The sequence below is a fragment of the Silene latifolia genome, chromosome 3 (genome assembly GCF_048544455.1).
Source record: "Silene latifolia isolate original U9 population chromosome 3, ASM4854445v1, whole genome shotgun sequence".
Classification (NCBI taxonomy): domain Eukaryota; kingdom Viridiplantae; phylum Streptophyta; class Magnoliopsida; order Caryophyllales; family Caryophyllaceae; genus Silene; species Silene latifolia.
The window spans coordinates 7,895,464-7,910,869 of record NC_133528.1 but is presented as its reverse complement, the minus strand read 5'-3'; the positions used below and the strand labels follow the sequence as shown (position 1 = coordinate 7,910,869).

The window sequence follows — 15,406 nt, the reverse complement described above, 5'->3', positions numbered from 1 at the left end:
ATTTACCACAACTACACTATTTTTCAATGTGGGACAAATCACATATTTAGAAATACACCATCTTTTTCGCACCTAATTCGACATCCAACCCAGTTTAATAACAATGAGCAAATACTATACTATTTATTAATATTCGTATGTTTTTTTTTATTTTTTATCATAATTAAAGTATGTGCAAATGTATTGAAACTTATACTCTAATAATAACATTTTCTTTACCACGAATTTAATTATATAATTTTCATAATTTTTTTATGATATTTTTTTTTGTCAAATGAGATGTATAAGGTTTTCTATAAAGATTATAAACATCACTTGAATATAACATATAAACTCTAAAGAGCTCTCCAAGACAATACTTAAGAGACTCAATAGATTTTGGGTTGGTACCTAGGTTCCAAAGATGCCTCCTATTTATAATCATATGATCATCCATCTTATGCTAATCTTTCGATGTGGGACAATTTCAATGTGTGAAATATAACATATTAAGAAGCTAAATACACCATCTTTAATATATGCAAATAATATGAAATTTATACTCTAATGATAGCATTTTTAACCACGAATCTAATTATATTATTTTCATAATTTTTTTAACGATATTTTTTTTGCCAAATGAAATGTAAAAGTTTTTATATAAAACTTAGAAACATCACTTAAATATAATTTTAGGAAATATATATTATAGTAATAATTAAAAGATTCCCCACTTAATTTTTTTATATTAAAAATATTATTTATGATACTTTCCTAAATTAATTTTTGATGATGTGGACGCTCTAGAATCGCTCGAAAAACTCTCTTTTATATATATACTAGTTTGAATGCCCGTGCGTTGCAACGGGGTAATTAACTTATTTATAATACAAAAAAAATGTTATAAGGGTTTAATGTTATTATGTCTAATGATTTGTTTACATATTATTAAAATATCTCTTTCAAAAAAAATAAAATTAAAGTTTAATATTTATGAGACTTAAAAAATTTTGGGTGGATACATAAGTTACAAATATGCCTCATATTTATAATCATAGGGATCACATCACCTTATATTAATCTTTCGAAGTGAGACAATTCTACCATTTATATGATGAAATCTATACTCTAATGATAGCATTTTTTACCACGAAGCTAATTATATTATTTTAATAATTTTTTTAATAATTTTTTTTGCCAAATGAAATGTAAAAGTTTGATATAAAAATTGGAAATATCACTTGAATATAATTTAGGAAATATATATATTATAATAATAATTAAAAGATTCTCCACTTTAATTTTTAAGTCAAAAATTATTATTTATGATACTTCCCTAAATTAATTTTTTAATGATGTGGGTTAACTCTTATTTATAATCATATAATCACCCCACCTTATATAAATCTTTCGATGTGGGACAATTCTACTATTTATAAGTAAAATATTCACCAAACTCGGATTATTTTTATGATGTGGGACAATTCTACTATTTATACGTAATATATATTCATCAAACATGCATTGTTTTTCAATGTGGGACAAATAACATACTCAGAATTACACCATCTTTTTTGCACTTAGTTCGACATCCAACCAGATACCGAATACCAAATACGGACAATTGCTACTTATTATATCTAATAGTTATATTTAAATTTAATAATAAGATAAAGTACTCTCCGTTAATATTTACGTTGTTTTTCTTCAAAAAATTTTTTATCATAATTGAGATACAGAAATTTCCCGTTGTACCCCTTAATTTTGTCAGATTTTCCATATTACCCCTACTTTTAAGAATCTCCTATGGTACCCTTGAGGTTCCATTTTTTTCCCCATGATACCCCTAATATAAAGGCTGTTAAATGGATGTTAAGTGTGTGGTAAGTTCGAAATATGCCTCCTATTTATAAATTATAATAATAGGATCACATCACCTTATACTAATCTTTCGATGTGGGACAATTCTACTATTTATATGTAGTATATTCACCACACACTTATTTTCCAATGTAGGACAAAACATACTAAAAAGTACACAATTTTACGTATTAAGAAGTACACCATCTTTAATATGTGCAAATAATATGAAATCTATACTCTAATGATAGCATTTTTTACCACGAATCTAATTATATTATCTTCATAATTTTTATAACGACATTTTTTTGCCAAATGAAATGTCAAAGTTTTTATATAAAAAATGGAAACTTCTCATGAATATAAAATAGGAAATATACATATTATAATAATTAAAAGATTCTCCACTTTATTTTTTATGAAACTTTCCTAAATTAATTTTTGATGATGTGGACGCTCTAGAATCGCTCGAAAAAACTCTCTTTTATATATAGATATAGATAGATATATATATAGATTGTCAATGTATATAACATATGGTTATTTATTGATTATTATATATTATATGATAACGTCACGGGTTTGAATATTTGACGATTTGTCTAAATCACTTTAAATGTGTATGGGTCAATTATCATTTTTGTCGCGTTTCAATAATTAACAATACTCTCTCATTTATCATATTCTTTACATTTGTTTTTGATACGAATTTTTATGACATCACATGCATGTGACTTTCAAAGATACTTACGTTGAATTAATCAAACACAGACTTGGAAAATAAAACATAAAGAATTGGTTAAATATACCAAAAAAGGAAAAATGTAAACAATATGATACATGACATTTTGAGAGTATGTATTCAATGAAAAACGAGTTAAAATTATCATTTTAAACGTACACTGGTCCAAATTATCATTTTGTGCGTGCATGAGTATACAAACGTGCACAAGTTAGATAAAAAATAGGCTCAACCATTTTCACGGGTTTGCAATTATTTTGTGGCAATTTTACTAGCTAATTTGTGTTAATTTTCATCCGAATAAATTTTTTTTCCATATATAAGTCAAGTTCAGATGAAGCCGCCTAAGTTTTCCATGACGAACTAATCAAAAACCATATTTCAAATATCCGAATAATTATCTAACATAAAATTCCAACTTTTTATTTTATGATAATAATGTTTAAAACTGCATACATGTTATAAAATTATCCGGGTTTAAGACAATGTAATTTTTACTTCAAAACTAAAATCCAAAAAACAACCCAATGTAAAACTTGATTATAATATCTACAATTATAATAATATCTAAAATAACATACCCGTGCAATTTGCACGGGTTTAAGACTAGTAATTTTTTTCAACCACACACCTTCTTCATTTCCCTTTCTTTCGTTTCTTTTTATGTTGGTGGAGAATTTAATTATCTTATCTCTAACCGCATAGAATACGATACTCGCGATTTTGGTACCTTAAAATTGAAGTATTAGACTATTAGATAGTGACATCGTTGTTGCCTAGGCGAACTCGGATATTAATCATTTATCGTAAGTTAAAAGTTGTGGGAAGTTATTATATTAGATGTTGACGGCAAGGGGATGTAAGTTGATGGGTGTCCGACCGGTCAACCGGCCGGGTTATCGGTTTCGTGGATTTGAGGTTTGCGTGAGTTTTCAATAGCTAATTGTTGGAATTTTTTAAGTTGGTCTCGGCGCCTGGTGGACCATAGAGGGGCGGTCCACCGGTTAGGTCGACTAATTTAATGACTAGTGGACGATCAAGACGTTAAATTATTTATACATACAGATGGACGGTCCAGATTAAACGATCCAAAATTACCACAAGGGTATTTTGGGAATGTATAATATTTCGCATGTGTTGCAAAAGCGAGTGACGACACAATGAAAGAGCTGGAAAATACTGAGTATTTAAGATCCGCCATTGATTATTTGGAATTACAGTCGGATCTGAAGGCTCTTGTTCGTGGAGCTCATACCGTGACATGTCCTAACCTTCGGGCTAATTCTTGGGCTAGGTTGTCTTTATCTGAAGCGGAATTTGGATAGGGTAAACCCGACTGATCTATTGGGCTAGGTGAAATTAATTCTGAAGGTCAAACAAAGATAGTACCGAGCCTAAGTAAAGATAAAAGTATTTATGTTGGTACTAGATTATTTACACCTCACATGGGTCTCTTTCGAAAATGTTTCTAAGAGTTCCCAATAAAAATGATTAACACAAACTCTTGTAAGTTGCAACGCTTGTAAGGTTGTATATAAATCGTCGATTGTTAGTCGTTATTGTCTTTCCTTAGTAATTTCATTTGATTTTTGTTTTAAAGGTATTGATTAATGTTTTTTTTTTTTATCATCTTTTTACTCTTTGGGGTATAGAGGATAAGACTGTTTTTGGGTTAGCTTTGTTGCTTGCCTTTTGCCAATCATTTTTACACCCTCATTAGTACAAACTTCCTCCAAGTTTCTTAAATTTTCTCCTTTTGTTCGGATACAAGAAATAAGAAAAATAATAAAAAATGAATAAAGTAATGTAAGTTGTAAATTTACACAATGAAAAAAAAAATAAAGAATGAATAAAGCTATGGAAGTTGTTGATTTTTTAAGAAAAAAATAATAAAAAATGTATAAAACTTACCAAAAAGGGAATGGAAAGATAAGCAAACTAGAGTCAAAAAGAAAAAGAGAAGATATAAGAAACTTAAAGGGTGTATTATTATGGAAATATGGGTAGTTAGAAACGAGCCCAATTTCTCTCCATTTCCTAAAAAAACAGAGAGATAACTTCCTATTAACGATCCGATCGCATTTTGGCAACATCTAATGGTTCTAAATTTATGCATAAAAATAAAGGGGAAATGAGAGAGAATGAGGTAATTATTATTTAAATAGATTATGAGAGAAAATTGAGAGAAATAAAATGAAGAAGATCCATTTCTGTTAGAAACCAACTACCAAAGTTGTTAGAGAAGTTAGAGAAGTTGTTAAGTTAGTTAGTTAGAAGTGCAACCAACTTCCCTATATAAACACAATTGTTTCTATCAATTCATTAATCAAATTCACTTTTTGTCAAAGTTAAAGGCTTGATTATTACAATTGAATAAAAGGCTTAATTTTACATTGAACAGAGTTAAGGGGGCAAATTACCACTTTTGTCAAATTCCTCATCAAAATCATTCATAATATAAAAAGGTAAACAAATAAACGAGAAACCTAAAAAAAAAAATAGGTAAACAAATAAACGGAACTCAGAAACTATAATGATTCAAGTTTGCATTCATGTCCACAAGGAGCCTCATCGAGGGCTGGGATTCCAATGACACATAAGTATATAAAGACCCAAGTTTTATTCTAGGTTAACTAAGGAGGTGGAGTTAGTATTTGTGAGCGCAATCTTATGAGAGTCGATTTGTGAGATTTCCTCCGGGGAGGAAGCTTCTGTTTATTCCGGGCTCGGGTAGATTGGCGTTCTTCCTGTCTTTGGAGATTGAAGGAGTCATTCGGATCTTGCTTGATCTCAAGATCGTTTGTCAATTTACGTAGGTTCTACAAAACACGACGCAAAAGGTGCTCAATTTTGGCGGGAATGCAATTTCGCCCTATAAGTAAAGCTTAATGCGTCGGTTTTTTGGAAGAAACTCTCAAAGAAATCGATGTATTTGATCAAATACTTGATTATATTACTAAACCGACTTATTTAATATTAAGTTTTTGTATCGATTGTACCAAAAACCGATGCAATTGATATTAATTAAAATAGAACCCACAGTTTCTATTTTTCGCTCATTCACACACCAATTCAACGAGCCCAATTTCTCTCCATTTCCTAAAAAGAAATGGAGAGGCAAGTTCTTATAAATGGTTCGGATCGCATTTTGGTAATATCTAACGGTTCTAAATTTACGCATAAAAATAAAGGGGAAATGAGAGTGAAGGGGTAATTATTATTTAAATAGATTGTGAGAGAAATGGAGAGAAAGGAAATGGAGAGGATCCATTTTGCAATTCAACTCAGTTACATTTTTTCTCTCTCTTATCTACGCCTACCCAAAACGCACCCTCACGCCGCTATTGTTCGACCACCCTGCCGCCATCAATCGCCGACAATCTCACCTTCCGGCGACTAGTGTACTACATGTCGATATCCCCATTCTTTTCTCCATGTGAAAGGTATTTGACCAAATTTTATTAGTAGAAAGTATTAATTTTGAATAATTATACAAATAATATTTGTGTTTGTTTGTTATACAGCATATAATAATTATTATTTGATGATGAAAATGATAGAAGTGGTGGTTGTGTTTATGATTTAGTTGAAACTAGATAATTTATGATTAGGGTTTGGGATAAAAAAATGGGGAATTTGGAGTAGAGTCCGATTTTGAGTTAAACAGCGGTGAAATGTGTATAATTAAATTCATAAATTTGGTGTTTCGTGGGTTTTTATTGCATTTCAATGCGCATAAATCTTAAAGATGAGTTCATGAAGTTGAAGGAGGAACATAGCATTGATAACATGGTCACTATGCAGGCAGCCTAGATTGTTCTGTGGCCATGTTTTCAGTTGTCCATGGATTTTTCTTCTTCTTCTTCTTCTTCTTCTTGTTTAAAGGAACGAAAAGTTGATGCTCTTGCTATCTTCCCTTCTTCTAGCACTCACCAGGTCTCCCATTCTTTTTTCACTCCTGGCCTCTTATTTCAATGTTTTCTGGTTTATAGGACAATTAAAAGCTAAAGATCTAACATGTAGTTACTTAATTTGATCATGTCTTCATCATTTATACTACTTATTTAATTGATTTTCTGTTTAAATTATGAGTTATGATAATTTATTATAAAACTATACTGCTTGTAAAACCTTATTCATTAAAGAATTACCACATCTATGGGAGAATCTCAAGATAAATTGTGAGACGGTCTCACTCGAACTATATACTTGTATCTAAGAGACTTGTATGCATGGTAATATGGTGTGCCAAATAGTATTAGATTAACTTTGTAGTGCCATTCTATCCTAATACTCAAGTGTATTTCTTTCTTATTATAAACTTGGTCAATTTTGTTATTAACCCTAAACTAGTTTAAACCCGTGCAAAGTGCACGAGTATATATAAAACTATTTACAAATATGACTTACAAATTTATTATATGAGTTAAAACTTTCCATCTGTTTTAAATGTCTAACTTTTGAAAATGTCTTTGTCATCTGTCTAGTTAATAGTTTGCATTTGCATTATTTTTCGCTCACAAAATAAATCAAATCTAAACTATTCACGGGGACAGGGGGAGTATAATTTTGTGCGTAAGTCGTTTAAAACCAGCAATCATGCGTTACAATAAGACCTATCAAACTTTAACTCAATCCAACCTCTAAACCCGAATGTTTAACCCGTTTTATGGTCAAAACCCCTAAATTTTAACATGGAGTCCAAACGATCCACGACTCTAAATGAGCCGTCATTTTAGAGTCAACCCGACACGTTCGGCCTAAGGGGTGATAATAAGTTTATATTAAATATATATTTAAATTTTCCTAAAAAAATTAATAATTACTCTGTATATTATTATTATTATGAAAATATTAAATTTCTATGTATTAAAAATTAAATAATAAAAAACAGTGTTAACTTGCGGTATTTTAAATCATAAACATGATTAAAAAATAATTATCATAATAAAATTAATTTTTTACAACTCTTTCAATGTAAGAACTAACTATAACTGTGAGCGATGAATATGATTAAACTATTTGTATCAAATACTTCGCATGAATTAATTTAAAATATATTATTTAATTATGATAAAAAAAGCGTTAAAAATTTATTTTAACCCATATTCTAACTAAATCTGACCCGTGGGCCGTGACCCGTATAACCTTACTCGTAGACCCGACCCATTTTATAAACTTATCGATGTCCTTTTAGATAACGATAAGTATTTATTAAATGTATAATTTTTTTAAATATATAGTCCTAACAATTAGACTAAAAATAATTCTCACTATAGACTTAGCGTTAATTATTTTTTTTCTACTGTATGTAACATGTAAGGTTAGATAATTGTCTAATAAACACAAAGAACGTCAAAAGCCATCAATAGTCCAAGTTACAGATTACTACTCGTATTTCATAAATTATTTGCCTATATATAACTTTAAAATATTGAAAATATATGTTTTTTTTAATGAGGAAACAAACTTAAGTGAACTTTTCATTATATAATGCTTTAATTTAGGAGTTGGTTTAGGAAATATTAGTTTTTAATCAAAATGAAGTATGTGTAGATGGGAGGGAAAAAATGTTGTAGTGGTTATTGTTTTATTATTTAGTATAGATAGATTCTCTACAATTCCATGTTTTTTTGTCTATCTTTTTTCACTTATGCAATCAACGGCTTGTGAGTTATATTTCTTTATCTATTGATGGTGATCATGACCTTTTTAATAAGTTAGCCATATGCATACTTGTGCTCAGAAGAGTTGCACACCTCCGCTTTTGTTCAATGGCGTGCTTGAAGAACGCTTCTGTTGCTGTTGAGTACTCAACATACTTAGTACTATTGGCACCAGGTATGACCCTTTACTCTTCGTATTCATTTAATTCAAAACGATATTTTTCACTATTTGATTCTTACATTGTTGCGGAGTTGGTGAACAACAGCTAAAAATGAGAATTTGAGATTGATATGAATAGTGGTCAAAGGGATTGTTTCAGTTTGATTCATGGATAGTCTTGCTAAATTTACAAGATCAGTTTTGGAATTGGTGACAGTGGTGAAACGGGTATGTTAAGTTGTGGCAAGTTAGTTTCATGGAATTAGTTGTAGTCTGAAATATTAACCTTAAAAGAGAGTGAATTACAGTTACAGGAGATGTACTGGCTAAGTATTTTATTGCGCAGAACTACTGATAGATAAAGTTAATTCGAAAAATCGAATTATTATGTCAAGAGTTTTATGTAATTGAAATCGATTTGGGTGGTGGAATAGAGTTGTATTAAAGTTGATGAGACTATATCTGTTTTGGGGCTATGTAATTTTTTGTAATTGGAAGGAACTTAGTAGGGATTCATTATTTAAGTACCAATTTCAATAGGTTTATGATCATATATTTGCTATTCAACCTTGCTAAGTGCCATTTTCGGTAAGTCTGTGTTTCTCATCTGATGTGTTAACAGTTTGCTGACTTATGTTTTTTTTTCCCTGCTATTCACTAGAGCCTTTTTACCAGTCTCCTCAAATTAGTCGAGATAGACTTGTATTTAGTATTCCCTATGCCTTCTCAAGCAGTCAAACTATTGATAAAGCAAAAAGTTCCCAAGTTATTTACATATTGAATATCTATGGACTGACCTTATTTCTATTAGCATTGTCATATATGCTCAACCAAACATGGTTGCCTTACTTGTTTGATTGCTTGTCTTATGCAATGAACTTTTGAGAAAATCAATCTAGAACTTGTATGATTATTTTGTTTCTATAAATTTAAGGTTTGATGCAGTATTGTTGGTTTTATTGCAGGTGGATCTACTACTATAATTTTGTGTAGAAATGCAGTTGTTGTTGGTTACACTAGTCGGCCAGGATGATGAGCTCACTTGCTAATGAGATCGTTTGCATGTGCTGCAAATGTGAGTATATCTATCTGCTTGATTCAATATTTTATTAGAATGACTTGAGTGATGTTGCTCATCATCTTTTGGATTTATTGAATGACTTTTTGGTGAGTACTTGAATGGGTGTCTTGCACGATCAGTACTCAGATTATTCCTACCTATGGTGAACCAGGTATGCATGGCTAGTCCCAACTCGTTCCTCATATGAAAAGGCGGTGGCCCTGATACAGCATAATCTTGCCTATGAACAAGTCGAGGGCTATAATGCCTAGTGGGTATTGACACCAGGCTCATGTTGTCATATTTATCCAAACTCAGATGGACTTGTCATGTAAAGCCCGGAAATTGGTCTTACAGTAGTGCACCTGCTCTAGAAGCTGAAGCAGATGTCGGTAAACCTGGTTATGATCACTCGAGTGCTCAGACTGGTGCTTTTACAGATGTCGCACCCAAGCCCCTTTAAAACCAGGTCTAGCACGTGTATTTTCAGTAGTAGGATGCATCGAGCAAATGTAAGCCCGTCCCCGCTAGATAGTACTACTACTAAAAGCTCTAGAATAAGACCGGTTTTAATTTGAATAACATGATTATTGTATCGTAATGTAGCTAGTTCACTACTAGTGATTGGATTTGAAAAAATGTATATGATGTATTGGATTTTAATCTGAATAACATTGGTATGCATTGAGCAGTTAACAATTTAATTTTGGTATTCGGATTGTGAGTTTTATGTAATTTCGGTGTCAAATTTTTATATATATAAAAAAAAGCATTAATAAATTGCGTTGGTTCTAGAAAGAAAAGATGCAAATGAGAAAAATGAATTGGCCCTAAAACAAAATATGAATTGCATCAGTTATGATAACAAATGACGCAAAAAATCAAGAAAATACATCGGTTTTATAAAGAACTGACGCTAATGTTGCTTTATTTGCGTCAGTTGTACATATTTTTGCGTCGGTTTTTAAAACACAAATGACAATTTTTTGCATCGGTTTTTAAAGCACAACTGACGCAAATGTTGAACTTTTTGCGTCAGTTCCACAACTGACGCATAGCAAATACGACCCTTCGATATACGTCAGTTCAAAGCTGACGCAAAAGACCTTCTACAACTGACGCAATAAGGGTTTTTTCCATTAGTGGAGAAAGAGTGGTCCGTCTCTCCCCCATTGAGGTAAGGCCCATGCCCATTTTGTATGATTTAACAAGAGATGAGAGGGATATACTTAGAATAAGGGGGAAAAATGTGCGGGATTTAGTAAAATGGTGTGCGGGATTTAACATGTCCTAAAATAAAATGGCATGTTTGGTTTTGAATGGAGGGAGGTTCGTGCTCATTTGGTAGTAACTGTCAAAAAACCCTAAAATAAAATCATAGTATTTGTAATTTTTATGTTGAGTTGAGTTGAGGAGAGGAGAGAGTAATTAAATGGTACATAAAACATGGGGGACCCATATGCAACCAATTTTCTAAAACTCATCCGCCAATAGAAAGTCAAAAAAAAACCTGACTTTTATACTATGTAGATTTGTAAAATTTTAAAAAAAATTACTCTAATCATAAAAAAAGTTGGAAACTAGCTCGATATAGATGAGTCGGCACAATGCTCAAATCTTTCGGACATAAATAGCATGCCTACTGTAAAGCTTCTCCGTTTCGGTTATTTGTTTACCCATATTTTTTGCACAAAGACAAGGAAAGAGGAGGGGATCATTTATGGTTATTCATATTGAATGACAAGTGGAAATAAGATATATAGATGGTCGAATTACTCATCAAAATCATTCATATAATAGAAAGGTAAACAAATGGACGAGAAACTAAAAAAAGAAATAGGTAAACAAATGATCGGAACTAAGGTTCAAATTTGGATTCATGTCCACAGGAGTCTCATCGGGGATCCCGGGCCAGTGAGCCCTCGAGATTCCAATGACACGGATTTTTGTTTATTAGACAAGGCAAAGTGTTTAACAGGGTCGAGTTTGTTCGGATCTGCCATTTCGTACGTGTTATATACTCTGGTTAGATCGAGTTATCACTTTGCTTCGAATGTGTTGTTACAGGAAAAGGTAACAATCGAGTGGCTCGGGTCGGTTATGGTTGGGCTGAAAGCGGGTCAGGTTATATCTGTTTTGGTTATGTTGAGTCAATGACGAGTTCAGGCTAGTTATAATTCATGTCGAGTCATCATCAGATAAAAGTCGAATCGGGTTCGGTTCTTGTCAGTACCGAGTCAGGTTTTCATCATATATTTTACCTTACGTATTTGATTTTTGGATAGGTAACTTCAAGTAAAAGCAATGTTTTCCGTACAAGAGTATTTATTTTATCTCTAGGTGAAAACAATTGAGATGAATGTTAATTTGGGAGTAATAGGTAAGATAAGGGACTCAACTATGAGTTTTTTTTACAGATAAGAGACTCAACTTTTAAATAGTACAGTTAAGGGACTCAAGGGTTAAAAGTAACGGAATGTTCACATTCATTGACAAAAAAGTTGACAGTTAGCTACATAATTATCAAATAAATCCTTCTTGTCCAAAATACATGTATCCTGAAAGACAAAAAAATGCATTTAACACTCGTCAAAGTGGAGTAATATTATGAAGTGCTTCCTTGGTTCTTCTTGCACTGACAATATTCTCCCTTCGTGATCTATGGTTTGCCCTTTGCCCAACTCTGAAAAAACAAACCTAATTGGCTAACAATGCATACACAAAGCACACATTATGCCGGCATAATAACGAAACTAGGTACGTTAAAAACTTAAAATTAACAAATTACCTTGCCATGTGCGACTTGTAACACAATTTCTTCCGCTAGAGTCCATTAAAGTGGGCATGCCCGTAGATGTTGTGCTAGTTTGAGATTGGTCGTAAAAAGTGAAATCACGCATTGTAGTAATGCCACGTAATGTTTGTTGACCTTCAAAATTGGAATAATATGCAACTTGGTTGGCCTCTACCATATCATCCGCCAAATGATTTAATAGAAAAACATGTAATAACTTTACGAAAACAAAAAAACGTATACAAAAACAAAATTTCAGTCATAATCTATGAATATGAACATGTGAAAGAAAATAAGACAAGCAGCAATATTTGACAAAAACGTATACAACACAAAATTCGATAAAAACGTATACAACACAAAATCAAGCTCCAGTTAATATGAGTTCTAATAAATGAAATTAGTAAACATCTATGAACAACCAAGCTAAAACAAATGAAATTGACAAATTATCATACTTCATCTAGTTTTGGGTTTACTGCTAAAACTATGGTTAACCCTTACAAATTTAACACATGGATTTTTGTATATTTGATTATAAAACCATACATAATTATTTTTGAATAAAAAAATTGTTACTTGAGAAGAGATGAAGAAATTTAAGAAACCACCATCCTACAACTCCATATACAATAAGGTATTCATGCAAAAAATAATTGAAATAGATTAATATCACAAGAGAAAACTTAAATTGAACAATTAATTAGGAGTAATTAGTATCACTTACTTGGTTGTTTCTCCAGAAAGGATGCCCTGATTTTTGATTTTGGGGAAGATGGAGAGGGTTTTGTATATCACTTTAGATTTGATCTAAGTGATTTCTAGAATTTAATTATTTTATTTCCTTTTTTTAATAAAATATACTTGCAGCACACATTGGCGCCATTTTTTTCGTGGACATATCAAGGATTGAACAATATGGGATAACGGCGTTATAACGGAGTCCCTTAACTGTACTATTTAGAAGTTGAGTCCCTTATCTGTAAAATAACCCATAGTTGGGTCCCTTATCTTACCTATTCATTAATTTGGTCTTACTTTCAATTTTCATCATTGTTAAGTTAATTCATTATCAAGTCATTCATCGGGTTCAGTCAATATTGGATCACGAGTCAGGTCAGGTCCGGTTCAATAAACAATGCTGCGATAAATTATAAGTATAGTCTCGGTTAGATTAGGTCGGTTTCAGTTCACCCAAATTTCAGGTTCTATCGGATCGGGTTTTATAATATTTACTTGAAAATACTACTCCCTTATTTCAAGTCAATTTCATACGTTTGTTCAAATTAGGTGAAAAGAATTTGGAACAAACGTATTATGACAATGACTTAAACGAAGTAAGTATTATCTTATGAACTACAAACTCATACAAATCTAAAGGTAATAGAAATAACGCTTAATGGTATATATAAGAGGCTAAGAACCCCAACCATGCATTACATTGTTTCATAACCATAATAAGGTGGTAGTATATAGTAGAAATAAAACTATAAGTAACCAAGTAAGCCTGATTATGTCGCAATACCCATGATTCAGAGGAAAAGTGGCCGTCTGAAACAAGAATTTACGTTTATTTATTTATATAGTATATATACTTGGTTGTTTCATTGTCTTAGCCGCTTACGATTGTCCGAAGTTTGCCTTGAGGGAATTGATGCCACGATGGAACGAATGAGTCAGATTGGCGTTAATAGTGGCCTTGGTGATTGGGTCGGTGTGTGAATCGTCGGGCGAAATTGATTCATTCAGTTTCTTAAGAATTTCATCGTCGGTCATCCTTTCAATAATGTAATTAGGCCCGCAGGTAACATAAACCTACGAAAAAAAGCATATGTATAATTATAAGTATCGATTCATGAATGTTAGTAACGCTTGTAATAAAATCGACAAAAAAAAAAAAAAAAAAAAAAATCGACAATAGCAATAATAATAGGTATGTTTAGTACCTTGTTGGGAATGGGAGGGAAGACCGTGTAACCAGTTGTGTCCCAAGCTAGGACCCAAGCCGGCGATAAACCGGGTATTCCCTTATTAGGGCTGTGTGGAGCATACACTACTGCTCCTTTCGACACAAACCCGTTAAATGTCACTTCCTCACCGGCGTCAATAGTAGGTGGGTCAGGGCCTATCTCGGACTTGGAATAGTTAATGTAACGTTCCGAATGAATCTGAGTTTCGGTTTGGTTGTTCAGGTTGGCAGTGAGCTGCTCCTTCGCGGACATTTGGTTTTCCAATTGCATCGAAGCCATTCTTTGTTTGATCTTTGTTGGTAAAAAGTAAATCAAATAAACATTAAAACATTCTTAAGCAAAACATACTATTCATGGACACAAATTCTTCGTTAAAACCGTCCTAAATTAAGATACTGTAATATTTACTAGTAAAAGGAAAATTATGAGACATTTAATTTAAAATGGTTTTAATAAACAAGATATACGATACTACCTTACAAAGTAAAACGCAAACATACCTGGAGTCTTTGACTAGTACAACACTCTAATTCTTATGAGGTTATGTGTTGCTATGCTATAAAAAAAACATTCATCCATTCATCCTATTTATAGGGAGTTCTGCTCTCTATCTATATTTCACGTTATTCCACAATGTGCACATATCATATCATAGAATATGATGCCCTTTACCTTTGTTTTTACTCAAATTCTCGTTTATGACGGACAATATCCGTCTGAGGCTTAAGATGAGTCGAATAAATACCTAATTACATGGCAAGTTGCCTAAGAAATACCAAAATTTTGTCTTATGACCGCCAAATGGTAATATTTAACCCGTTTTAAGATTTAAGACGGATAATCCACAATTCATGGATTATACAACCAGTTGTACGGTACAGAATCCGAGTTTTATAATAAAGTATCCGAGCTTTATGTTAAAGAATATGAGCTTTATTAGAAAGTATCTAAACTCATCCATTTACACATTAAAAATATGAAATTTGAAATTAGCTCAGAAAAAAAATATATATAAACTCGGATTCTTATACTTTGGTTGTAACGCCTATATACAACTGGATGTATAATCCTATTTGTGGATAATCCATATTAACCAAGACTTAACGTTCTTTTTATAATTTTTTTCAACCACACACCTTCTTCATTTCCCTTTCTTTCGTTTCTTTTTATGTTGG

General features: G+C 31.8%; 1 protein-coding gene and 1 long non-coding RNA gene across 5 annotated transcripts in view; one reads left to right on the top strand and one right to left on the bottom strand.

Moving 5' to 3' along the window:
- LOC141647023 (uncharacterized) overlaps window positions 1–14,837 on the bottom strand; it is a 40,616-nt gene extending 25,779 nt beyond the window's left edge. The window contains exons 1-3 of one of the 2 annotated variants that reach the window (XM_074455055.1): window positions 14,732–14,837; window positions 14,208–14,522; window positions 13,643–14,076 (exon numbers count right to left, since the gene is read on the bottom strand). In XM_074455055.1, the coding sequence (XP_074311156.1) occupies window positions 13,882–14,076; window positions 14,208–14,510 (498 nt within the window). In that variant the 5' untranslated portion in view covers window positions 14,511–14,522; window positions 14,732–14,837 and the 3' untranslated portion in view covers window positions 13,643–13,881. Of the gene's footprint in view, window positions 1–13,642; window positions 14,077–14,207; window positions 14,523–14,731 lie in introns of those variants that run through there. The other variant, XR_012545662.1, reaches the window with a different exon arrangement.
- Window positions 5,863–10,151, top strand: LOC141645872 (uncharacterized). 3 transcript variants are annotated; one of them, XR_012545195.1, is made up of 5 exons: window positions 5,863–6,024; window positions 6,386–6,517; window positions 8,328–8,422; window positions 9,373–9,482; window positions 9,640–10,151. It is a non-coding gene; the product is annotated as an uncharacterized LOC141645872 (long non-coding RNA). The 3 variants fall into 3 exon arrangements; XR_012545196.1 differs by lacking the exon at window positions 6,386–6,517; XR_012545194.1 differs by lacking the exon at window positions 5,863–6,024 and having other exon boundaries at window positions 6,033–6,517.
- Window positions 14,838–15,406: the final 569 nt, after the last annotated feature.